This window comes from Scatophagus argus, chromosome 23 (assembly GCF_020382885.2).
Source record: "Scatophagus argus isolate fScaArg1 chromosome 23, fScaArg1.pri, whole genome shotgun sequence".
NCBI classification, from domain to species: domain Eukaryota; kingdom Metazoa; phylum Chordata; class Actinopteri; family Scatophagidae; genus Scatophagus; species Scatophagus argus.
Window position 1 is genome coordinate 118111 of NC_058515.1, and position 27194 is coordinate 145304.

General features: G+C 39.2%; 2 protein-coding genes across 3 annotated transcripts; one reads left to right on the forward strand and one right to left on the reverse strand.

Moving 5' to 3' along the window:
* Positions 1-247: 247 nt before the first annotated feature.
* On the forward strand, positions 248-17016 carry aco1 (aconitase 1, soluble). Of its 2 annotated transcripts, none has more exons than XM_046380583.1 (21): positions 248-385; positions 1644-1776; positions 1854-2022; positions 2711-2848; positions 3762-3831; positions 3937-4120; positions 4358-4497; positions 4679-4850; positions 5507-5607; positions 5860-5976; positions 6557-6716; positions 6792-6927; positions 9009-9093; positions 9399-9555; positions 14029-14153; positions 14260-14364; positions 15121-15263; positions 15391-15538; positions 15768-15890; positions 16535-16720; positions 16810-17016. In XM_046380583.1, exons 2-21 carry the CDS (start codon positions 1668-1670, stop codon positions 16924-16926), a joined length of 2685 nt encoding a protein of 894 aa, XP_046236539.1. In that variant the 5' UTR covers positions 248-385; positions 1644-1667; the 3' UTR covers positions 16927-17016. The 2 variants fall into 2 exon arrangements, with proteins under 2 accessions (XP_046236539.1, XP_046236540.1); XM_046380584.1 differs by having other exon boundaries at positions 248-381.
* A 4608-nt stretch (positions 17017-21624) lies between these two features.
* Positions 21625-26652, reverse strand: paqr9 (progestin and adipoQ receptor family member 9). The gene has a single exon (XM_046381567.1). The coding sequence runs from the start codon at positions 25597-25599 to the stop codon at positions 24439-24441; it is 1161 nt and encodes a 386-aa protein (XP_046237523.1). The 5' UTR covers positions 25600-26652; the 3' UTR covers positions 21625-24438.
* Positions 26653-27194: the final 542 nt, after the last annotated feature.

The following is a 27194-nucleotide window of genomic DNA, read 5'->3' on the forward strand; positions in this document are numbered from 1 at the left end:
TGTTTATTGGCTATAATTTCATTATCGGATAATAGCCGAATATATTATGTTATACACATACAGGTTTAATAATTGTCTATTAACCACAGTCATTATCGGGTCAATAATGTTGTTATCACATGAGAAACGCATTGTTATGATGATAAATGTACGCTTTATAACGTGACATTTATTCTTTTTTTTTTCGGGCAGGACAGCATTGTACATTATTATAGTACTGTGTTTATATTTAGAGGTGATGCTTTTATTCTTACTGAAACTCTGACCGGAAGTACAGTTGTTGCTGCTGGCCGCTGAACCCAATTTTCTGAATGAGATTGCTGTTAGTGTGTAGGAATCACGCGATCGTGTTCTGCGGTGACTCCGCTGCTGCGCAGAAAAGTGAGTAAGTACATGCCTCAGAAATTGAATTAACTGATATATTAGCTTTCTTTTAGCAGCTCAACGTAGGTAACGTAGCTAACGTAGTAGAACCTGCTTGTAGTGTCACGCAAAATAGTTGAGCCGTAAGCTAGCTGACTTTGGTTGTTACATCCAAAACCTTTATTAACCCCCTTTTTTTTAACCAAGTCATGCTTATATCATATGGGATAAAACTACTAGTAATGTTTGCAAGGCCGTCTCTTACCTTTTATGTCTTCTTACGTAACTTTTGCGTTTGTAAATGTTGACGTTTTACTAAATAGCTAATGCTAACACGTTAGTAGGCCGAGTTAACATAAAGGGTTGAAAATGTTGCATGAGAAATGGAAAGGTAAATTTCAATGGACTCAGACACTTCTTCCGTCAAACGATTAAGAGAGGACACTACAAATCTCACCAGACACTGACTTCCAGTTTTTGGTACTTGATATTCTGTGCGTTGGACGCATTTATGTTGGAACCAGTACTTATATGGAGGTTCAGTCCACAATATCAGTCTTTATAAATTCGGTTACATACATTTATTATTACTGTTTTCATACTGACACACTAGACACGTCTTCAAAGTAAAGCACTGTTGCTGGTTGCGGTGGGCATGTTACATCTCACAGCATGTCAGTATCATAAATTGACTTTGCACTTTTCAGCAGAGCTTCAGACTGTTCTTAAACTAATCTGCCAAGTATGTGGACGGTCAGGATGTCAAATGCTCTTTTTTATCAGTTCACCTTTTACACAGATAACACCTTAAGGAAATAAACTGTAGAAGATCAGGATTTGTCTGAGCTCTTTTTCAGTTTATGTTAATTTTCAACACCTACAGCTCGTCAAACATTTACTTGCACATGTCCGTGTTTAAAGTTTTATCAGATTGATAATGAAACTTGGTTATATAAGGTATGTAAAACATGAGCCAAGAGTTCACTAACCCTCAGCTTTTCCAACCCACGTGAACAGCAAACTCAAAGGCTTATCCATTAATTTCCACACTGACTTTGAAAAGACCTCAGACTGTAGAAGAAGAATTAAGCCTCGTTTCTTTCTGTAAAAAGACATTACATGCCTGTTTGGTTATTTTGATCTACATGTGCATTTAGCATATTTGAATGGTTGAAGACAAAAGTGTGAAATAATAGTAAAGAGAATATTTGTTTCATTTTAGTCCTGCTTCTCTGTTATTTATTGCATGGTGTTGAAATTTGTTACATTTATTCTTTTAGATTTGTTTTGACACACAGAGGAGAATGTCTGCAACTGTGCAAAATCCTTTTCAAGATATAGTTGAGCCCCTGGACCCTAAGGACCCAAAGCAGCAATTTTACAATCTTTCCAGACTTGGAGATCCCAGATATGGTAACAGCACTTCTTTACTGTGTTTGAGTTTGAGAGATGTGTGTTCCACAGAAGTTCACTGTGCATCTGTTCCTCAGACCGGCTGCCATTCTCCATTCGGGTCCTCCTGGAATCTGCTGTCAGGAACTGTGATGAGTTTCTGGTGAAGCGCTCGGATGTGGAAAACATCCTCAACTGGAAGCAGACCCAAACTCAAAGTGTGGAGGTCCCATTCAAACCAGCGCGCGTCATTCTCCAGGACTTCACGTATGTGTACACCATTCATTTGCATTAGAATGTTGTGAGTGAGTGGCTCCTTAAAGTGTTTGCAATGAAAGAAACCATTTGCAATCACAAAGAGTACTACTTATTGTGTGAACATCCTTTATGTACATGTGACAAGGTTTGTAATGGAGGCAGGATAATTTACACTTAACATCCATCCATTTTCTATACTGCTTATCCGTCAGGGTCGTGGGGGGGGGGGGCTGGAGCCTATCCCCTATCCCAACTAACTACGGACGCGAGGTGGGGTACACCCTGGACTGTTCTACACTTAACAATTAACCTTATTGTTGACAGTGACATCAGTGCACTGAAAGAGTAAACTTCAATGGGAATTTAATAATTCTAAATTTCCATAAGCATCTTTTTCTGTGTTGTGATCTGTAAAAACATTTTCATATCAGCGCATATTGGACAGTTTGCAGTATACACTGATACATCTTTGATATATATTGTCTGGTAGATATATAGATCAGGCTATAGTACAAAGAATTAATAAGAGGTTTACTATGCAGACGAACGATGTCCTGCAGATGTATTCAAATAATATTATTTATTTTATTGTTGTAGTTGAGTGTGACTGTGTGAGTTACCTGATGGCCAGTGACGTACAAATGAAGATGATGATGATTGCACTCACTCATGTTGTGTCTCTGAACTCTCGTTACAGTGGTGTCCCTGCTGTGGTGGACTTTGCTGGGATGCGGGATGCAATGATGACACTAGGTGGAGATCCGGAGAAGATTAATCCTATTTGTCCTGCTGACCTCGTCATCGATCACTCTATCCAAGTTGACTTCAACAGGAAGTAAGACCAGGTTCATCCAAAGTTATTCCACCACAGCGCCATAAGTGCCCAGATCTGTCCGTATCCATATCCTTATCTGTCTATATTAAGATGTATAATAAACCTCACCCAGTATGTTATTTTTTCAGTGCCATTAAAGCTTACTAATACAGTTTATGTAAGTACTGTACTTTACTTGAGTATTTCAGTTTTCTGCTTCTTAAACCTCACTACATTTTTGAGGCAAATATTGTATTTTTTTTTTCTCTACTACATTTGTTTGATAACTTAGGCTACCAGTTTCTTTGCAGATTCACGTTATTCAGTGTTGATGGGATATTATCTCTTTGAAATCTGATTTAATTTAGAATCAGTTTTCTATTCAAAAACGATTTTCGGTTGTTCACGGGCCACTGTTTTCAGCCTCCTGCTCCAGTATTCTTTGTGCCAAACAACGGTGTCCTTGTTTGGTCAATGGCGTCCTTACATAACATCTAACTGGGTATTGAGATAAGTTAGTTAACAGTGTTAATTAATGGATTCATTTGAAAGCCTCTTATGGTCTCCAGCCTTTATGTCAATAACAAACTGAGGATGAGGCAGAGGGCCCTGCTGCGTTGTTCTTAATGTTGTTCTGTCACCAGCAGTGGGCAGCAGCCTCCCTGCTGCATCATTAGCTCCAGAGATACATTGTCCAAGATAGCCAGCAGGTGCACAAACAGACTGAGTGGAGAGTTAATTTCTTCACTTCAGACTTGGTGTTTCATCAAGATCATTTAGGGTGGTAAAGTGATGATCACTTTACCATCCTTATAGTAAATGGATGTTATGTTCTATAAAGATGCAGTATGATCATCTCTGTTCTAGCCATTGTGTAATACGGCTGATTTCTTTTCTTTCCCTACAATACAAACTTGGGTTCTTTTTCTTTAAGGTCTGACAGCCTTCAGAAAAATCAGGACTTGGAATTTGAGCGTAACAGAGAGCGATTTCAGTTCTTAAAGGTGTGAAATGTGAACAAATTCAGTGAAAATTCTTCATGCCTGATTTTATGCATGTTATTATGAAGAGATATTTTCACTCTTAAATCTTTGGCCTGTCATTCCCAGTGGGGCTCTAAAGCCTTCAGGAACATGCGGATCATTCCTCCTGGTTCAGGGATTGTTCACCAGGTCAACCTGGAGTACTTGGCTAGAGTGGTCTTTAACCATGATGGGTACTTCTACCCTGATAGCCTGGTGGGAACTGACTCCCACACCACAATGATTGACGGACTGGGAGTCCTGGGCTGGGGTAAGATAAGTGAGACAGTGTCTCATCTGTTTCTTCTGCCTAACATGAGACATTCAGCTATAAGTTAAACTTGTTGGTGAAAATTCTAAAGGTTTGTTTATGCTACATTGTTAGCAAGCAGACAGTGGTATCTTTCCGAACTGTTTTTCAAAAAAAAAACAAACTACAGTAACCAAAATGAAACCCTTCCTTGAATTGATCATGAAGTGCTGAAAGAGATTTGTCGTTTAACTTTAGGAGTGGGTGGAATTGAAGCGGAGGCTGTTATGCTGGGTCAGCCGATAAGTATGGTTCTACCTGAGGTGATGGGATACAGGCTGCATGGTACCCCAGACAAGCTCATTACCTCCACTGACATCGTTCTCACTGTTACTAAGGTAATTAGAAACAGATTTACCAATAGAACACACACAATAAAATAATCAAAAATAAGAGGTATGCAGGAATTGTTTGGTTGTGTTGAGGTAAAACACGCAGCATTTTTACAAGACTGTCAACTTCTGCATCATTTAGCATTGCCACAGTCTGACATTCTTTCTTTCCTCTTGTGCTCCCCAGCACCTGCGTCAGGTCGGTGTTGTGGGGAAGTTTGTGGAGTTTTTTGGCCCTGGTGTTGCTCAGTTGTCCATTGCTGACCGAGCCACCATCGCCAACATGTGTCCAGAGTACGGAGCCACGGCAGCTTTCTTCCCTGTGGACGATGTCAGTGTTCAGTACCTTGAGCAGACAGGTGAAGGCCAAGCTGTCATCTTACTGCCGCGTCTCGAGCTATATGTTTCATTCATCATGAAAACTGATGGAAGTATTCATATCTACATGTTTCCTTTAGCACCATCAGTGCACACACAATTTTGTTTTCAAATTTTGTTTTCTACCATTTTGAGGTTTGCAAAGCCTGTCTGCTCTTCACACAGTGTACCAACATTCAACTAATAAAGAAAAGACGCTCTAACACATGGTACACTAAAAAGTTAATTTAAAATAATGATAAAAGTAGAATACAAAGAGTGAATAACATAGAAAATAAAACAACAGGAAAATATTATGAATAAAATTAAAAATAGCATACATAGAATGTACAAAATCATGTAGAATACAACACAGAAGTGCAAGCCAAGGTCCAAATGAGTTTGAAGGCTGTATCCGGAATGTCATAGAAAGCTAAATACTAAAGTGAAGAGGTGAGTGTTAAGCTGTCTTTTTAAAGTAGAGAGCTGGTGTCTCTAATTTTGTGTAATACCTATAAATTGTAGTTAATTGAAAAAGTTGCAACACAGCTCTCCCTTAGGCTTTTAAAGGGCCCCTCCAGTAAGCTGGCAGCAGACACCTCTTTGATTTATCACAAGAAAGTATTTTCAGGGTTTATCTGTATTTGTTTGGCTTCAGGACGAGACTCAGAAAAGCTGGCCTACGTCACAAAGTACCTGAAGGCAGTCGCCATGTTCAGAGATTACAATGATGTCTCTCAGGACCCAGATTTCACTCAGGTCAGCCTCTGCATCATTTTGAGATTCAAGCAATTTTTGTTTCAGATTGCTCTGCACGTAAAAGCATACCGGCACAACTAGTTGAATTCTGACTGCAACAGCAAAATAGCAGATCAAGATTTGCTTTTCCTTTTTTATCAGCAAGTTGTATCATATAATAGTTTAACTATTAATGTATGTGCAGAAAATTATTTGCCATGTAAAATGAAGTACTTCTACATGTACACCCTGTCCTCTCTCTGTCTGTCTCAGGTTGTTGAGCTAGATCTGAACACAGTTGTTCCATGCTGCAGTGGTCCCAAAAGACCTCAGGACAGAATTCCTGTTTCTGACATGAAAAAAGACTTTGAAACCTGCCTAGGAGCAAAGGTAGGTGTTGGCATGTGCTCATGTTTACCATGCGTCACCTTATGACGAATCAAGGATTCAAAGGTTGATTTTTCACAAACACAGAGAGTGAAATGCAATGTTACATGCTTCTAAGGCTGTGGTAAGAGACTAGTGTGGTAATATGGGATATAAGGGATAAGCATTTTAAATAAAATATCATGGCAGGAAATGCAAGACTGGGGCCAAATATAATTTTTTAAACACTTGTCAAAAGGGCTGGGTACAGAATCTCATTACTTTACTTTTCTATCTAACTGAAACATGTCATTAAGTATAAAAAACACAAATGAGCTTGTATCAAAGCTAGTGTCAGATTTGTAATCTAATCATCAGATAGTTACAAATGATTTATTCTTCTTTATTTCTTAAAGCATCATAAAAGTATTCTTTCGGTGTTGTTACAAAAACTAAAGTATTTTTTTTAGACAACAAATCAAACAATACCCTGCCCGTGTTCGGTGTTTGTTTTACCGTAATATGTGTCCAATTGCTGTTGCTTTCAGTGCACTGATTAACTCTATAAAAGACCTCATTACTTTCTGTTTCTGAACATTTTTAGCAAGGTTTCAAGGGTTTCCAAGTGGATCCTGAACATCACAGCACTGTGGTTCCCCTCCAGTTTAATGGAAAGGAGTATACATTAAGCCACGGCTCGGTGGTCATTGCTGCTATCACCAGCTGCACCAACACCAGCAACCCATCTGTCATGCTAGGAGCAGGTAGGTGTGTTCAGTGCTACATGGGCTCCACTGTTATTTGACACAATTATTAGAAGGGAAATGCTCTTCTTTCAGGACTCCTTGCTAAAAAGGCAATAGAGAGTGGCTTGACCGTGAAGCCGTACATAAAGACAAGCCTGTCGCCTGGCAGTGGAGTGGTCACCTATTACCTAAAGGAAAGTGGTGTTATGGACTACCTCTTTCAGCTGGGGTAAGCTGCTCATGCTCTAATCAGTCTTCGTCGGCAGGTGGAGTTTGCTTTGTTGTCAAGTATGTAGCTCTTAAACGTTTGCGTGTACTTCATACAACCACCTGTTGTTGTGCAACGGAACACTCTTAATGCCGTCTGCTGTGAAGATGTAGTTAAAGGCTAGGAAGTGGATCTTGTATTAAGAATGTGTCTTTTTGTTACAATACAACCAGCTCTGCCAGTAACAGTTTGTGTGGTCCAGTCCTGTGCATGCAGCTGCACACATACCACGTTGTGTACTTACTGATTGACATAAATCAGAACTCACAAACTTCTGCACTGAAACCTTTAGCCTTAAGCTGTGAACAACATTAGCTGAGTTTAGCACAAAGGTGTACAAGTAAGCCACACTATGGCAAGTGCAAGTGAAATACTGGAGCTGGAAGACCCATCTGGGCTGTTTAAGTCACTTGTCTGGGAACAGTTGTGGTCCAGTTAAAACAAAAATGATCTGTCAGTGTTGTTCCACTGTTGTCAGATATGTAAATGAAACGCATCAAACATGCGATGAACATTCAGTAACATCACCCAGATGAAAAGAAATTATTCTTATGTCTTGTGTGTTTTGTTTGATGTTGTACCAAACCCACACACAGATATTAACTGAGCTGTGACTTCTGTGCACCATTACACCCCTAGACACCAGTAAGTTCTTCAGTTGTAGAATGTTGCTTTTAGCAAGTTGATTTAATAACATTTAATTTTTAATAATATTGGCTATTACATAATATCATCATTAATCATCATTAATATCATTATTTAATAGCCAAGTTTATGGTTTATGTTATGAATTTGTGTCAGAACACAAACAATGACTATGCTTCTTACCTTTAAAATCTCAGTAGCTAAATAGTTGAGGGTATAGATTGGGCTTTAATTAAACAGTATAACATCACTTTTATCACTCAACAGTGAAGACTGAAGTTTTCTGTTGACTGATGTTTCCATTACTGTTAAAAGGTTTTGATATACTAATACATCAGTATGTATTGTGATATACAGTGTTAATTATTCTAGAAACTCATGTGAGACTGTTTATTGATGAAACAACTAGATAGGAAAGTCTGTTATGTCTAGGCCAGTTAATTAGCTGATAACTGAATCACTTTAAAGACATTGTACTGAGAATGTTTCATTATTTCGAAACACCTGTTACAGTGAAAATAGTGACATCTGCTGGCTTATTTTTGCTATTGCATTTTATGTCAAATTGACTCCAAAGACCACGATGAAACTGCAACTAACGATTATTTTCATTATCCATTAATCTGCTGATAATTTTCATAATCAGCTCATCTTTTAGTCTATAAAATCTCTCCAAAAATGTGAAAGATGCTCATCACAATTTCCCAGAGTGCGAAGTGACATCTTTAAACCGGGATGAGGGTTAGCTTTTTTTGTCTAATCAGCAGTTCAAAACTTAAAGACTCTTCAAGTATTATTATCTAGGACAAAGAAAAGCAGCATATACTCACATTTAAGAACTAAAAAAATTTTAACATTTTTACTAAAAAAAACTAGACAAAAACTAATAATCAGTTATCAAACAGTGGGCATCTAATCCTTTCAGTTTATTAATTGACTAATGGTTGCTGTTCTAGATGAAACTGAATCTTACTGCTATGCTGTCATTATTAGTAACTGGATCAGTGCAAATTTACAGCTCTGCTTTTAAACACCAGAGAACTGTCAACCATATCCCATTTTCAAAGCCAGTAACCTCTTTGATACAAGTTTGACACAAGCTGGCTTCACTCCATATCTTGTCATATTGCAAACTAAGTCAAGTACACATGTATGTTCTTACATTTTTTGTTACCTTGAAATTCTCACAGTCTAGCTGTTGAACTAGTACTACATGATGCATAAGCCACAGGACATTGCCTTACAGCTATTTCAAAGATGTGTCTGACAGATGTCCTACTCTCAGGTTTTGTGCCATTTTTTGTACTTCACTTGTCACAGTCAGCTGACGTTAATCTGACGCTCTTTGAAGAATTAACTGTAACCTTTCTAAACAATCATTTTTTTCTTTCCTTAAGCTTTGAGGTTGTTGGCTATGGTTGCATGACCTGTATTGGCAACAGTGGGCCGCTCCCGGAGCCGGTTGTGGAGGCCATAACCCAGGTACCAAACGGCCATGTCCACCATCATACTGTATTGTTTCACGTCTTTAAGCACTCATTAGCTCTTTCTCTTCTTCACTTATCTTTTTTCTCTTTCCTCACTCTTACATGTCCTGGAATTTTGCAGACCTTTGCTTTCTTTATTGCTGTTTTCTTGTGGTGGTTTTTCTTGACCCAAAGTATTTCTCCTCTCTCATTTTACAAGCTGTGTAGATAAACGGTAATACCTTTCAAAATATAGATATGTAAAGTATTTTTCCTTCTCAGTCCTGTGATTTCAGGTATTTACACTGAATTTTGTTTTAGGGAGATCTGGTTGCTGCAGGTGTCCTATCAGGAAACAGAAACTTTGAAGGCAGAGTCCACCCCAACACCAGAGCAAACTACCTGGCTTCTCCACCACTTGTCATCGCCTATGCAATAGCCGGCACTGTGAGGATAGACTTTGAGAAGGAGCCCATTGGTGGGTAGTTATATTTCAAAGATAACTACATTTAGGTATGGATGGCTGATTAAAGTCTTAATGAAAAACTCTGTTTCAACCGAGTGAAGAAAATGAAAAGACATATTTGTATACAGGAACGGCTGCACTAAGAAATGTCATCAGGAAGTACAAGCTACAAGTTTAGAAGACCAGACTGGCCAAAATGACTGGCTAGTTATGACTGTCAGCACCAAAGACGTGTACGTCACAGTACATGCTAACGGTTTTCTCAGTGGATTGACTACAGTGTCCCTGGATTTAAAGAAAAATCACGTTTGCACGCACAACATTGTTATAATGTGATTTGACAGACTTGACATTCAAAGGGATAGTTTCCAGAGATGGTCTGTGAATTTAAGACTGGCTCGTCTTTGAATGTCAGTACAAGCAAATAAAACTTGGGCGTTCAATCCATTCATTGATGAGGATATTTTCTCAGGACATGGAAGTGGTTGGATTTTTGGTTGGAGTTTTAGTGAATGGTTTAGTGAGTGGGAGATCCCTGTCAGTCTAAGCCTATAGCAGCATAACTAGGGGCCAGCCTAGGTCAGCAAGTATAGGCTTTATCAAAATGGAAAGTTTTAAGTCCACTCTTAAATGTAGAGAGGGTGTCCGCCTCCCAGACTGAAACTGGAAGAGGGTTCTACAGAAGAGGAGCTTGATAACTAAATGATCTGGTTCCTGATCTAGGTACTTTTGAAGACTCTAGGAACCACAAATAACCCTACATCTTGAAATCAAAGCTCTGGTGAGATAATAGCGTATTATCAACTCTTTAATATACAGTGGTATGAAAAAGTTTGGGCACCCATGATCATTTTCAGGATTTTCCTTTATAAATCATTGGTTGTTCGGATCAGCAATTTCAGTTAAATATATCAACGTTGTAGTTGTTCCTCTGCATGAATGCCTTTGTAGAGTTTGAGCAGTGTTTGGGGTCGTTGTCTTGTTGAAGTATCCAGCCCCGGCGCAACTTCAACTTTGTCACTGATTCTTGAACATTGTTGGCAAGAATCTGCTGATACTGACTGGAATCCATGCGACCTTCAACTTTTACAAGATTGCCAGTACCTGCACTGGCCACACAGCCCCACAGCATGATGGAACCACCACCAAATTTTACTGTGGGTAGCAAGTGTTTGTCTTGGAATGCTGTGTTCTTCTTCCGCCATGCATACCGCCCCTTGTTATGTCCAAATAACTCAATTTTACATTCATCAGTCCACAGCACCTTATTCCAAAAGGAAGCTGGCTTGTCCAAATGTGCTTTAGCATACCTCAAGCGACTCTGTTTGTGGCATGTGCGTAGAAAAGGCTTCCGCCGCATTACTCTCCCATACAGCATCTCCTTGTGCAAAGTGCGCTGAATAGTTGAACGATGCACAGTGACACCATCTGCAGCAAGATCATGTTGTAGGTCTTTGGAGCTGGTCTGTGGGTTGAGTTTGACCGTTCTCACCATTCCTCGCCTCTGCTTATCAGAGATTTTTCTTGGCCTGCCACTCCGGGCCTTAACTAGGACTGTGCCTGTGGTCTTCCATTTCCTCACTATGTTCCTCACAGTGGAAACTGACAGCTTAAATCTCTGAGCCAGCTTTTTGTATCCTTCCCCTAAACCATGATGTTGGACAATCTTTGTTTTCAGGTCATTTGAGAGTTGTTTTGAGGCTCCCATGTTGCCACTCCTCAGAGAAGATGCAAAAGGGAGAACAACTTGCTACTGGCCACCTGAAATACCCTTTCTCATGATCGGATTCACCTGTGTATGTAGGTCAAGGGTCAATGAGCTTACCAAACAAACTTTGTGTTCCAATAATTAGTGCTAAAGGTACTCAAATCAATAAAACAACAAGGGTGCCCAAATTTATGCACCTGCCTAATGTTGTTTAAGTAATTGTTGCACACTTTCTGTTAATCCTATAAACTTCATTTCCCTTCTGAAATATCACTGTGTTTGTCTGCTATATGATATATTTAACTGAAATTGCTGATCCGAACAACCAATGATTTATAAAGGAAAATCCTGAAAATGATCAGGGGTGCCCAAACTTTTTCATACCACTGTATGATGGTGCCTGGCCGTTCATGGCTTTATATGTGAGGAGAAGAATTTTAAACTCTATCCTGGATTTTATAGGTAGCCAATCTAGAAAAGTCAGTACGGGAGAAATAGAGCTGTAATGCTGGTTCTTGTGGGTAATCGTGCAGCAGCGTTCTGGATTAGCTGAAGAATCTTTAGAGACTTATTGGGACAACCTAAAAGGGAGTTACAGTAATTCAGCCTGGAAGTAATAAATACATGGACAAATTTTTCTGTATCTTTCTGACTCAAAATGTGCCTTATTTTTGCAATATTGTGGAAGTGAAAGAATGCAGTCTTTGAAATGTGTGTTATGTGTGAGTTAAAGGACATGTCCTGATCAAAAATAACTCCTTGATTCCTTGAGATCGATCTGTTAAATAAGACTGAAAATAGCTTAATGCATTTACTTTAATGCCAATCTGTGTAATAAGATAGAATGGTCAATGGTGTCAAATGCAGCACTAAGGTCTAACAGTACAAGGACAGAGATAATTCCCTTGTCTGATGCCAATAGAAGGTCATTTGTGACTTTGACTAATGTCGTCTCTGTGCTATGATGCGCCCTAAAATCAGATTGAAAATCCTCAAATAAGTTATTATTATGAAGAAAGTCACGTCGCTGATTGGCGACTGTTCTTTCAATGATCTTGGAAAGAAATGGAAGGTTAGATATCAGTCTATAGTTGCTTAAAACCTCTGCGTCAAGTGTGTACTTTTAGAGGTTTGACTTAAGCTACTTTAAAGGACTGGGGTACATAGCCTGTTATTAGGGACAGATTGATCATGTCTAATAGCCAGGTGCTAAGTAAGGCTAAAACGTCTTTAAGCAGCTTAATTGGGATGGGTTCTAAGGGGCATGTTGTTGGTTTAGATGAAAATATGAATGAATTTAGCTGAGGAAGGTCAATGGGAGAAAAGCAGTCAAGACAATTATCTTGTTCTACTGCTGTTTCTAAGGCTCCAGTATTTGAATGTTGATCAGTACCAGCTGAGGGTAGTAGGTGTTGAATTTTGTCCCTAATGATTAAAATCTTGTCATTTAAAAAGGTCATAAAGTCATTGCTGCTGAGAGTTACAAGGCTCAGTAGCACTATGGCTCTCTGTCAGCCTGGCTACAGTGCTGAACAGAAACCTGGGGTTATGCTTGTTATACTCAATTAATTTTGAGTAATAGGCTGCTCTGGCAGTCCGAAGGTTCTTCCAGCATGATCTAAGGCTGTCTTACCAGATTGAGCAAGATTCAATGAGTTTGGAGGAACGCCATTTCCTTTCAAGTTTTTGTGCATTTTTCTTTAATATGCGAACCTCAGTATTATGCCATGGTGTTAGTCTCTTTTGCTTTATGTGTTTATATGCCTCCGCCCCTGCGATATCTGTTCCTGGGGGCATTATGTTTTCGGGTTGTCTATTGATCCGTCCGTCTGTCCATCTGTGTGTCCGAGATCTCAGGAATGCCTTGAGGGAATTTCTTCAAATTTTGTCTTGAAACCAAGGATAAACCAATTAGAATTTGGTGGTCCAAGGTCACTGTGACCTCAAGTCAAGAATTCATATGCTAATTTAGACCAAATTTTGTACAAAATCTAACAGGATAACATGATGAGTTGATTAAATTTTATATGTAAAAATTCAAAGGTCATCTTCAACACCATACCCCAGGAGCAGAAGGGCAGACTGGGACCGTATTTCACATTTGGTCAGATGCTGAATTGGTCACTCTAATCTTTGGTGTAGTATAAAGCAACAGAAATACTCAAGTAAATTTCAAGTACCTCAAAATTGTACTTGAATGAATTGTAAATTGTACTCTACACTCCTTCATTGGTTTCAATTGTAAATTTTGACACTGAGATTTCTGTCTTTACTGCAAATGTATGTTGGTTCCAACTATTGGTTATCACTCTCCTTTATTGCTGGTAATCTGTATCAATCCAGAAAAACCACATTGCTTGGTCCCTAGTCTTAAGAACTTTCTTCTTTCAGTTGCTTAACTTGGGTTTCTTCTCTGAATTTTGGATTGTACCGGGACACCAAGCTCTAAACTTGCACTTGTAATACAGCAGGACTTGAATTACCAGCTACATGAACTCCCCATCTGCCAGTCTTGCTTTAAATATTAAATATTAGAAATGCTCATAGAGTGGCTCAACTTGATCTTGGCACTGGTCTGTACGTCAAAAATCGGCCTCTTTTACTCTTTTAGACAAAAATCATTGACTTAGATTTGAAATAACTTTTGATTTCAACTTTTTATAGGTGACTTAAATTTTCATATTTGTCATCTTCCCAGCCAAACAGTCTTTTGAGCTTCAGGCTGAAAACAAAGATGGCATGTGATTTGAACCTCTTGTCCTCTGTCTCCTTTGTAGCAATTAGCTCTGAAGGTAAAGAGATTTTCCTAAGAGATATCTGGCCCACACGAGAGGAGATTCAGGCTGTGGAGAGAATGTTTGTCATCCCATCAATGTTCAAAGAAGTCTATGAGAAGATTGAGGTCGTATAATCTTTAGTCTGTTGGCAATAAAATTGGAAAGCAAACATTCCAGCAGTGTAATGTAGATGTGTGACTGACATTAATCTGTTGTATTGTGGTGTTGCAGAAAGTGAATGAACGATGGAACTCTCTGGTTGCCCCCTCTGATAAGCTTTACACTTGGGACCCCAAATCAACGTACATCAAGTCACCGCCGTTCTTCGATGGTTTAGTAAATATGCAGATCAATATAACTAGTGCAATTACTAGCACTGTTAGAATATGTAAGCGCAAGGCTGTCATGATAAAAACAAAATCATTTAGTCTAATAGAAATTTAATTCAATAGAAAATCAATTTTATGTTTGGAAATGTGGGGCTGCCACACAACATGGCAATGAAAATGTGAAATGGACATTTATTTATTTTTTTTTCTTTTTAAATTAACCATATTCTGCAATAGACACTGTACATACTGCAGACATCGAATATAACGAAATGTCAAATTTAATGTTTAATTTATATTTTAGTAGGTTTTTTTAATAATTTTCAAGTGAGTGAAATTAATCATTCCACTGCTGACTTGTGGTCAGGGTTGCAATCAGTTTATGTACAGAACTGCCTGAGAAGAAAAGTCACAGTGGTAAGTTTGGCTTTGAAAATTAAAGTAAAATGTCCGTTTCACATTCTTTTGTATTGTCATGATAGCAATGTTATAAACATTATAAGTCTGGCATAATAATGTCATAATGCATTTTCAAACAATTGAATTAAAATTAGATCTGTCATTCAAATTTTGATCATCATCACCATAAATACACAGATGGAAAATTTGATGATTGTTGGCAGACCTGAACTTACATACTAGTACTCTTACTGCTACTATTAATACTAATACTGTTTTTACTCTACTATATTTTGGTATTCATTCTTTCACTTATTTTTGAGCATGGCTTTACTGTATCTTGTATCATTTTGTCTTTATCCAGACCATGAAGCTGCAGCCACACAAGTCCATAACAGATGCCTACGTGCTTCTGAACTTGGGCGACTCTGTGACCACAGACCACATTTCTCCTGCAGGGAACATTGCCAGGAGCAGTGCTGCAGCGCGCTACCTGACCAGCAGAGGGTGAGAATGATTTCAGCTGAAGAAAAATATATTCATTAATCTGTCAATTGATGAAGAGAGGGAGGGCTGCAGTATGGTAAATGTAACTGGAATGTATGTCATAAAAACAACTGTTGTGTTTCAACAGTCTGAGCCCTCGTGACTACAACTCGTATGGCTCGCGCAGGGGCAACGACGCTGTCATGGCCAGAGGGACGTTTGCCAACATCCGCCTCTTTAACAAGTTCCTCAACAAACAGGCACCACAAACCATTCACCTGCCAACTGGAGAAATGGTCAGCAAGCAGCACCTCTTTGTGGTTTTGTAACGATTTTGTAACACTTCTCACTCTTTGATCTCAACAAAATTCTTTTTGCCTCACTTATCTCAACAAGTAGGGAAACTATGACATGATGCTTCAGTTTAAGCTTCAAGCAAACACCTCAGTGCTGCCTCACATCGTGTAGGATACATGGAAGTTTACACACAGACTAAATCCTTTATATTATGCCCTTTTTGTCCAGATGGATGTGTTTGATGCTGCGGAGAGGTACCAGCAGTCAGGAGTCCCTCTGCTGGTTCTAGCAGGGAAGGAGTACGGCTCCGGCAGCTCCAGAGATTGGGCAGCGAAGGGCCCCTTTCTACTGGTGAGCATCACGTCTTAGTAACCAGGAAAACAAAAAACGTTCAGATGGTTTATTAAGGATATTAGGTAAAGAATGATGGGTTTTGTTTTTGGCTTTTTTTAGCACACTGTGTGATGGTTAGGATTTGGGATCCCAATATGTCTGTATTTCTCAAGAACATGAACTGGATTGTGCCACAGAAAGCTGTCCAGTCTCTTTCTGTGGAGTTTAATTCTTTAGAAGCACCATCAGACCTGGAGCAAACACTGGCACTGCTGCTAGATACTGTAATTATCATTCATCTATCTATCCAGAAATGCACATGGAACTGTTAACTGTCACAACGTTCATATCTGCTTATCTAGGTCATGTTAATGTAATTAATTAGATCAAGAAGAATTATTGTTATTTGCTGCCTGTTTTCCATTATACTTTTGATGGTGAAACAGGTATTTAAGTGCATTCTATGTGATATTAAAAAGGTTTTAAACTTAAGTTTATCATTACACAATCTCTGAAAATTAATGCCATGAGGACAAAAGGGAAGTCAAAAACCCTTTAGAATATTAAATATAGCTGTCATAGGGTATAGCTAAGTTGTCAGCACAACTGACTTCATGGTCATGCAATGCGTTGAAGAATGAGCTTTTTGTTTATGTTCTTAGGGCATTAAGGCAGTTATAGCAGAGAGCTATGAGCGGATCCACCGCAGTAACCTGGTTGGGATGGGAGTGATTCCTCTGGAATATCTACCAGGAGACACCGCAGACAGTCTGGGACTGACTGGCCGAGAGTGCTACACTATCATCATCCCTGAGCAGCTCACACCCAGGATGGTAGTTGATGTGAAGGTTGGTTCAGGAGAACAGTAGAGAACAGTTGCTTGGTTTCACTGTTGAAGTAGTTTAACACTTGATGTTGCTTCTCTCTGCTCTCACAGCTCGACACAGGAAAAACATTCCAAGTGAGGATGAGATTCGACACCGATGTGGAGCTGGCCTATTTCCACCATGGAGGCATTCTCAACTACATGATCCGCAAGATGTCCGAAAACTAACACGCCGAGGAGGAGAGCAACACGTCGATTTTCTAGATCTGAGCTGCAGCCTACACGGTGTCACCTTGGTGAAGAATACCGCCCCCCCGCGAAAAAAAAAAAAAAAAATCATGTCATTGTCCATGTTTGCAAAGAGCTTCTTACAGCCAGAAAACAACATATATATCACAATATTCTATTTCGTGAGAATGCAGCTACTTCTTTGACTAGCAGACCTGGAATCAGTATACTATATGAGATGTTGATATTTAGATATTATATGCAAGATGATTTAAAGAGTTAAAAGGTTCAGCTCAACCAGACATCTTTCAGTATTTTAAGACTCCTGTCTGCCTCAGTGTGTGGTTTACCTTAGTCATCAGCTGTGTCAGGGTTTCAGAGACAATAGTGCTTTATTTGTCAGTAGCAGAATTGAATGAAGGCAAAGGATCATAAGGATCATTCCAGTTTACTACTACTTGGTCGTAGTTTTTTTGAATAGCCAATATCTAGAGCTGGGTTTGAAAATGTGTACCTGATCAGCAGGTGGCAGTGATGTGCCAACATATACAGCAGTATATCAACAAGTACAGGGCAGAAGTAGCCAGTAAACATGGATGTAAGTAATGAAGATTTCAAACTTAGAAGAGGAATCAACTTTGTATGTTTTGTGTGAAAGGAATGAATGCATATTCATTGTTAACACTCAACCCCCTGGTCTGATCACAGGCATGCAGTTAACTGTTCTGAACAAGCTAAAACCTAAAGATTTGGTCAGTTCCTATAGACTTTGACCCCCAACAGTACCTTCAAGGTGCTGAATCAAATCAAATAAGGTGGTTCATCTCTCATTAGAAATGATCGAAGGTGTAATAAACCAGAATGAATCCTTTAAAATCAAAGGTTTGTGTTGAGATTCTTGTTGAAAAGAATGTGATACAGAAGCCCCCATGTCATTAGTATCCCAGAATAATTAGACACTTTTGTCAGAATAATGATGATAATTTTATTATTTTAAGAAAATCAAGTCAATATTTCAAGAAAATTTCTTTTTCTATTCTATGACAGTTATCGAGGAACACCTTTCTATACAACTGAAAGCTCCAGAACTGAATGGACCATAATGTGAGGTTGCTTCATTGGGGAATTAAGCTGGTGATGGTGGTTATTGGTTGTGATTAACCTCTAAATCATAAAGAACTTGACTGACTGAATATTATTGTGGTTACTCTTCTGTCTGGTACTATGACATCACTGTTTTCATCACTTACCCTCTTCAGGCCGTCGCTTTTATTCACTGTCAAACCTTCGCTTTTAAGTCATGTTGTCTCATCATCTTTTCTGCTTCCTTACTCTGATTACTGTAAAGAAAACAATGTTCTTCAGACATTCCAAACTGCCAATGTGATGACGGCCTTAGTAACTTAATATGTGATCGTCTTAACTGAAAGATGTTTATGACTCTGTGCACTTTCAGACAGACAAAAACACATTTTTGTTATTCTGTTTTATATTCAATTCCCTTTGTCTGAAAGCATCTGAAAAATCGAATAAAATGTGATTCCCCCCCCCCGGAATGCTTTCCTTTTTTCATGTGCACCAGATTGTTTGTATCCTGCTGCCACTGCTCCTGGATTACTTTCAAAGAACTGTCAGAAATCAAGTTGACAAAGCCAGGAGAAATGAAAGGTTTGTGTTGGCTCAACTGCCTTTGTACATTTGTACATTTTCTGTTTTGTTCTCAGTGAACCAGCTGAACCAGCTTTTGATGAGAGAGATCACATATATGCTTGTAATATGACCAGCACTGTTGTATTTCTGTAACTCTAAATACAGTGTTCAGCTTAATACAACAACTTGAAGAACCCCTCAAGTCAAATTTGAATGTATGAAGCATATATTCTGATTGGTGCAATGCTCTGGCAGGCTGCCACACTGAAATCAGAGCAAGAAACCTTCATCCTGCCCTTTTGAATTTTAAATAAATCAATAAAGTATCTATCTATCTGTCTGTCTCATTAATTAGAAATTACTTTCCGTAGTCTCTGAAAAATGATGGGTGTATTTAAGACCACTGATTTCACAGAAGCTCTGCTGTACTTGAGGAGGACTTTCTCATGGCCATATTTCACCGGCCATTTGTCTGTAGCTCATGATGTCACATGGAGAAACAGAGTGCTTGTAAAAGCTGGTGTGGGGGAGGAGGTGAGTTTGACATAAAAAGCCAGCTGCACGTGCTTTCCATACATGTGGTCCAGCACAACTAAAGCATGTGCACATAGCTTATGCCACTCTCACAGGAAGACATGTAAAGCTGACAGGGGAAAGGACTTGCAAATCAGTAGGACAGAACTCATTTGAAAACACTGAATTATCCAAGCAGAGACTTCAATCTACTTAGCCATTTAAGTCCAAGTCTGAAAGTCTGTAGCCATGCTAGCAACTCTGAGCAGCTGTTGCTCATTACACAAAAAAAAAAAACATTCAAGGAAACCTGACTCAGCCTGTCAAGTTCGTCTTGGATGAACTTTCTGATGAAACAGAACAACAGTGGAAGCATTGCTCTTATTTTCTTTGGTTCATGAGAAATGAACTATGAGAAGATCATTATCAGTCTCATGTTTCTGCATTCAGTTAAATCAGGACTTGTTTAGCCTAGCTTAACATAAAGACTGGAAGAAGGGAGAAACAGCTAGCCTGGTTCTGTCCAGAATTGGGCAATACACCTATTTCTATCTCCAATCAGCACACTGTATTTAGTCTGTACATAGGTGCAAATGTAAGAATAACTTGTAATTTTAAGTAAAGTTAAAAGCTGAAACTACTTCTTTGAGTAACAACAGATAATTTATCTGCCCAGCATGTGAAACGTCTACAGCTATAGTGTGGATTTCCAGACAAACACAGGGTGCTTCAGAGTGCAGAGATTTTGGTTTCTGCAGGTAGGATGGTAATAGATGTCACAACCTCACTGTGATGACATTTCAGAAAGCTGCACACAGTCACTAAGGTGTTCACAGGTGCTTTGTTTTTTTTAACTTTGGACAGAGCCAGGTTAGCTGTTTCTCCTTGCTTCCAGTCTTTATGCTGATCTAACACAGACACATAGACATGAGACTAATATCAGTCTTTTCATCTCATTTTTACAAAGCAAATACATGTAATTCACAAATTGTTTAACTTTCATTGCAAACCTCAGGTGTGTTGTTCTGAATGTTAATGTTAGCATGGTTCACAGCTACTGCATACAGTGCAGCCAGCAGTATTTTTAGAAAAACTGAGGTCATGAGTTTCCCCTAACTCCAGAAAATGTTGCCCAGACATCAAAAATACAGCCCAGTTTATTCTTGTATTATTTGAATTTTATATGAATTTCATATCCCACATGACATGTTATTTTTAAAGTCTTACTGCAAGCAAACATATTAAGTTTAAAAGAAACAAAATATTCTATATAATCTATAAATATCCATTGAGTCTTACCTTATAATTGCAAAGTATAAATGCAAACACAGACTTGGACCTCACTGTTCAAAGTGGTAACTATGACTCTTAACAAGTTCAAATTTTGACCCGCTGGTGGCACCAGATAAAAATTCAGTTCAATTCAGTTCCAATTCAGTTTTCTCATGACACTTTCCAATTAAAGCAGGTTGAGACCAAATTCTTTAATTAAATTTTGTAATACAGAGAACCCAACATTCCCCCTTGAGCTTAGTACTTAGTACTTAGTCACAGTGACAAGGAAAAACTGCCTTTTAGAAGACCGAAACCTTGGAGCAGGCCCCGGCTCTAGATGGGTAACCATCTGCCTTGACCGGTTGGGTTGAGAGAGAGAGACTGACAGACAGACAGAGAGAGAGAGAGGGGGGGGGGCATGAGAGAAGGAGCACACAAGCAGAGATGCGTAGCAACAGCAATAATACCAGAAGTATTGGAACTATAGATAATGATAATGATGAAGCATACAGAAGGTACTATGGTGATTATGATAACAATAGTGGTACCAATAATAATGGTAGCAGCTGTACAGAGTAGTAATAGAATTAAAATAAATTTTGACTAAACAGTAGTAATCGCAATAGGTTTCAAGCAGGAGGAAGGAAGAGGAAGCGAGAGCTCAGTGCATCATGGGAGATCCCCCAGCAGTCTAAGCCTATAGCACATACCTCATAGTTGTTGAGATATTCACTAACCATGATAAATGACGCCAGTGTAACTAAACAAACAAAAATAATTTACATTTTGGCTAAAATCTAGAGGCACTTCAGACCAACTGACACCCATGATTATCTCCACACCATAAAATAAATAAAACTGCCAGGATGATAAGGGTTGTCTGCATAATTTATTCAATAAACCTTAAATCATTCACATTAGTGCTATCTATTACATCAGTTAACATAATGGAGAACGAGATTTCGCTTATTCAGCATTAACAGGCGGATTCTATAATTATATGCCACAGCTAGTAATTCATGCATAATGCATGTGTTAATAAAGTATTAGTGTCGTTCTTCAGTCACCCCTGAGCTTCACTAAGTAAGATAAGGTAGTCTGTAAGTCTGACATTCACATACTGAACACTGCTTTAACACTGGTAGATTCGGCATCAACTATCTAGAAGGGTGAGAGGACAAAATCAGTATCAACAATGGTTCTTCTGACAGAAGAGTGACTGCAATGTTCTATTGAGGTAGAAACATTATCTCAACATCGTTATCTGAAGAATCTCCCACTATTTATTAGATAGCACTACCTGAAGCTGACGTGCTGAAATAATACAGTATTGTGGGGTTGATCCTTAAAGGAATATTTTGAGGAGCTTTAAAGAAGCTTTAAAGTGCATCATAACAGCATGATTATCACAACGTCTCAACATGTTTCTCATGTACTCATTCCAGTGTCGTATATGATTAACAGCTCTAATCGATTTTCTCTTGTGTAAGTGAATACATCAACACACAAGTAAATGTATAGACATGAGTTGAATTAATACAATGGTAATCACAACATTTCTAAAATTAGACAGTGACCAACATGAGTTATCTACATGTAGTGTGACGTACAAGAAAGAGCTTACAATTTAAGATGCAACTCTGAGACAGGACAAACTCACTAAACTCATAACAGAATAGCATGAAGACAGAGAAGACACACTTTTAAGAACACAATTATTATTCTATGGGGCACTGACAGCTATGGTCAATGTGCAAATTAACCCTATTTCAGTGTGCAAATTAACTCAAAATAAAGGAATTGTTTTTTTTATAATTGTCTGTCGAACTTATTTTCTCTTGCCTCATCTTGCCTCAGGCTCGGGTTCACTGCAGCACTACATGTCTTGTTCATGGATACTTCAGCAGGTGGGGTCTTGGACACAAGGATTTTTTTTATTGAAGACAAAAATACAGAGTTTACTGAAAAGATCTGAACCTGCAACTAAATGTGACTGGGAGAACTAAAAATGCCTGCTGTCAAACTAAACAAATCTATGAATGTCTATCATTCACATAAGTATGTGTCAGGCAGTTATAACTGTTTTCTTTTGGGTCTGGATATTATAAAGTTCTGCTCTAAAAGGCTATATTTTTGCATCTTTTTATCCATCAGGCTAATGTGACACATCTGTTACACTCCCGTGTCTCTTTTCCTAAATTACATGTCTACTACAAACATGACAGACAGTTAGCAGAGAGAAAGTTTTCAGTTTTACACAACAAAATGGGGCCAGTTAGATTTGAGTCGTATTGCAAAATTCTTTAAAAAAAAAGAGGAGTAACGACAGGATATGGTCCTTAAAAAATAGAACTAGTTGCTAACAATAAAGCTAAACATTGCCTTGAAAAGTAGGATTAAGAGATGCTAACGTTAACGCTAATGTAGGCATTGAATCTACATGGTGAACTCCGGTTTAAGGGCCTCTAATTACCATTATACTCCACTCTTCTGAAATGAAATATAACCAGTGATTTTTGAAAATGCAGACATTTAATCCCGTTCACCAGAATGTCCAGATAATTGTCTGCTAAAGATTAAGTGGAAAATCTTTGGGGGATTTCAAGGACGCTGTACTTGAGTTATTGAAGATTATGGGCATAAACTCGAAACAGTGTTGTTAGGTGTATATTTTTCACAAAAATGGAGGCTTAACTCTGTGACTCAAATGTAATGATACTTTATGAAAGGCAAACTGCTAAATGAACAACTAAACTGATCTGTCAGCTGTTTCTAGCTATTTATCTATCTAGGATGTTCCTGATAATGTAGTACAACTAAAATATTGCAATTAGTCCAACTATAACTTGCTATATTTTTGCCCTGACAAGTTGCTGTACATCACATGACATGAAAAGGATCTGTTAAAAGCAGCCTCTGGTTTCATCCTCATTTCATCCGTGTTCACAATGCAGGCCTTTAAGCTGGCGGTCTGATTATCTTTTTTTTTTTTTTTTTTTAACAACTAACAATGTAACAACTAACATGAGCCATCAGTAAAAAAAGATATGCAGCTACAAAGTGTGCTCCAGACAAATCCTGTGCACTTTTTGTACTGATTATAAAATATGGGATGTAAATCACATTTAATCTCAACTAGAGTACTCTGGTTGTGTGTGAATAATCTATAGGGTACTCGTCATCAGTGTAATGAAAATCATACACATAGCAAATGTACTCTATTCATTCTATTCCACTGTGAATACATTTCAAATTTAAGTAAGCAACAGCACACTTCAGGGGGACATCATTGTATGCTCCATGTTACACGTCCTTCAAGATGAAAAGCAAGCATGGCTTCTTAATGACAGGGCAAGTTCCACCATCCCCCTAAAAGTGCTTTCCTGTATGACTGAAATGAGCCCTCGGCTATTTCTGTTGCATTGTCAAGGCCACAGCACTTCCTGCTAAAAGGGTCACTTGACAAGGGAGAGGAAATGAGACTAAGAGTCAGTGTTCATGTAAGTTAGAGGAAGAGACGCTATGGTGAATGAAGGTCATTCAGTGTGAAACAATGGGTTCAACCACAGCAGAAAAATGTTGGAAGGTGCATTTTCAGTCCAAGGAAGGGGAAGTGCAACAGGGAAATATTTGACAAAAGAATACACATATGGTCACACTGATGTTTAAGTCAAATGTTACCCAGATGTTATATGGAACTTGTGTTCTCCTGGGTACCAACCACTTTTCTCTGTCCTCAAGTGTGCTGTCCCTAGAGGTAGTAATTATCACCAGACATCCTGTTGGAACATGCTGGAACAGCTTGGGGGAGAGAACTGGCAAGTTCTTTCAATATCCACAACCAGACAGCCACCCTGTGGTGAGCTTAGAATTTAGTCCTTTTATCTCTTGCTGTCCCCAATTTTCCCCTATGAAAGCTTGTAAAATGCTCTCAAAGGGCCTGGAACATACAACAGACTTGAAATTGAAAGGGAAATATTGTTTTACTTGTGCGCTTCTCTTTGTGGTATGGCTCTATATGCATGTGCAAATCTTCTTTCACAGTCAGGAAGATTTAAAAAAATGTCTTCGTAATCAATGACATTTCAGGTGTTTCTTGTGGTGTTCTTTTGCTAGCTGGTCTCTCTGGGGTCCGTAGATGCAATTGGCACGCCAGGAGAACCACATAATGATGGAGATGATGGTGGTCTGGAGGAGGAGCATCACACCGTAGGTGGAAGCTATGGTAGGTCCAGGTAAGTGGGAGAAGGTAGCATGGGGCAGCAGCAGAGTCGGGCTGAGCAAGATTGCCCTCATCTCAGCCTTGATCATGTGGAGTTCATCGAGGATGGACAAAAACGTGCAACAGTGAAACCACTGGTGGCTGTGCCCCCAGATGTCGAAGCGACCCGGGGCTAGCCGCTCAGGCAACTTGCTGATGTTGAAAACAGCTGATACCAGCAACCAGAGGCAGTGACGATAGAAGAAGCTGGGGGTGGAGGTGGAAGCAGCAAAGGAGGAGGACATGTTGGAATATGGTGATCTGGTGAGAAGGCGGTAGAAGACTGGGGTGGAAGAAACGAGGAATGGGAGGAGAAAAACAAGTGTTCGGATGACATAGCGATGCTTCCTCCACCTCTGGCGCGTATTGCAGCAAGACAAGACGCAAATGATGGCTACAACACATGCAGATGGGATGTAGAATGTCTCAAAGAACACACTGAAGTCTGGGATTGCATAGGATGCTGTAAAAGCCCCTGCAGGTTCATATTCCAAGTTCATATAGGAGTCATTGTGACCTCCTGTCTCAACTATCCCTGCCCGAGGGTGGATGTAGTAGTAGTAAGCTAAAGATGAGCCAACCGTGTAGGCGCTGATTGTGCCATAATCCACGAAGAAGCAGACTTCTCTAACCACCAGAGACATTGAATTGAGCAAGTGAGCCATGCTGCTAGCCATTAGCAGACAGAACACCCCAATAAAGTAGTTCCACAATGGATAGAAGAATGGAGCATCACCATATGGTGCACCTTCCCAACCAAATACCTCCACAAAATAGTATGAAAAAATGAAAACCGGGAGGAAGTGTGTCCAGAAGTTGCCTGTTTCATTGGTGGGCCTGAATGCTGATAGTAAGCAATCCCTCAGGCTGTAGTTTGGGAATCGATAGCCAGTCAGGATGAAGTTCTCAATGACCCGAGGTGGCACGTCTGTATGCCTTAGAAGAGGTAACGGCTGACCACAGTTCAGAAGCATAATGGAAACAGTTTGTGTTGATGGCGGCCAAAAAAGTCTTTCTGGATCTTACTTTTCCTGCAAAGCACTTCAGTTTTTATTACTTGGCTCTTGGGTTTATTACTGATCACAGCATAATTACTGATCACAACCACACAGTCTCACACTTACGAGTAGATAAGGCATCTGTAGGCTGATCTGGCTTGAAAAGACCGTTCAGACCTGCTCTAATTTGGACCTTTGATCTGTCTTCACTGCAGTCCTCGTGAGCTGTACACTAATCCAAAGAGCAGAGCTGGTGTATTGGCTGGCACGACACTGAGATAAAACTGCAGGGAGAGTGTAGTATCCACAAGCCTCAGGCCACCTGCTTGGTTGATTTTTCCTTTTAGTTTCCCTCCTGACTTCAGACCAAAAGGTCAGCAATACATCCAACACCCAATGTTTTTCACTGTGTTTTTCTTGTTCCCTTATTTTGCATAGGACATGGGCTGCGTGGATGATTCTCTTTGTTCAGTCATTAACGTGTCTTGTTATGCATAGTTTTACAGCAGCAAATAATGAAGGTCACTTGTTAGTGTGTTGCAAGGTTGAAGAGGACGTCAATTCCTAGACGTCTAGTGAATCCATACAGCAGAGAAGTCCTAAGGAGCGTCCATTAAGCTCTGTGCTATGTAGGTCATGCTGGCGCTGAGCATTGTATCAGGTCAATGCAGGCTTCTATTCCTCATGTTGTTCCTTGCCCATCAGCCTGTATCCACGTTCCACTTTCAATTCATCCAGCTCCCATTCCGTTGCAGCGCAGAGCGCTGCAGAGAAGAATAATTTCCCCATGATTACAGAGAAAAACGCAGTGTGCCGATGTTTAATCCTTTAACGCGAGGTCACATTTAAAAAACTCATTTTCTAACCGGTAATTACAACATGTATTTCGCGAATGAGAGCTAATACAGTGTCGCTAGTTTTTAGCCCTGTGAAGCCGGGGGTACCCGGCATTTCGGAAAGACACTGACGAGAACGGGATAATATTTGATAGGTTCTACCGTCAGTTCACACACGCGATGCTGGGGTTCCGGTTGTGAGTTTCAAAGTAAAATCAGGAAGCTTTTTTTTTTTAGAGGCTGCCTTGCTGTTTTCAGGTTACCTATGTGCTACATGGACACAATAGATGGCTCTGCTATTTTACAATTAAATTCATATTTGCTTTATTGGCATGACCATATAATTCGCTGGTCTATTGTCAGGGAAAAAGAATTACTATGTAAATGTAAGTCAGAATGTAAAACATAATGATTAGATGATGCACTATAACAGATGTTGAAAACAGATTATTAAACAATAACGAATAAAAATATGTATCATAAGTTATTGAAAAGATAGCTTAACGATTGAATGTTGAAAATGGTAATGTTGAGAACTTTTTCAAATAAAGATCATTTTATTTTGAAGGAAAATTCACAGAACTTCTGGACTAGTTCTAGCTAACTGTGTGCTTAGAAGCGGTGCGCCGAACTGCTTCCGAGCTTTTAGCATTTATCCTTAATTAATGTTTTTGTTGGTTTTTTCTTGACATGCATATCGGAAAAACAAAATGAATGAATGTTTAAGAACGACAT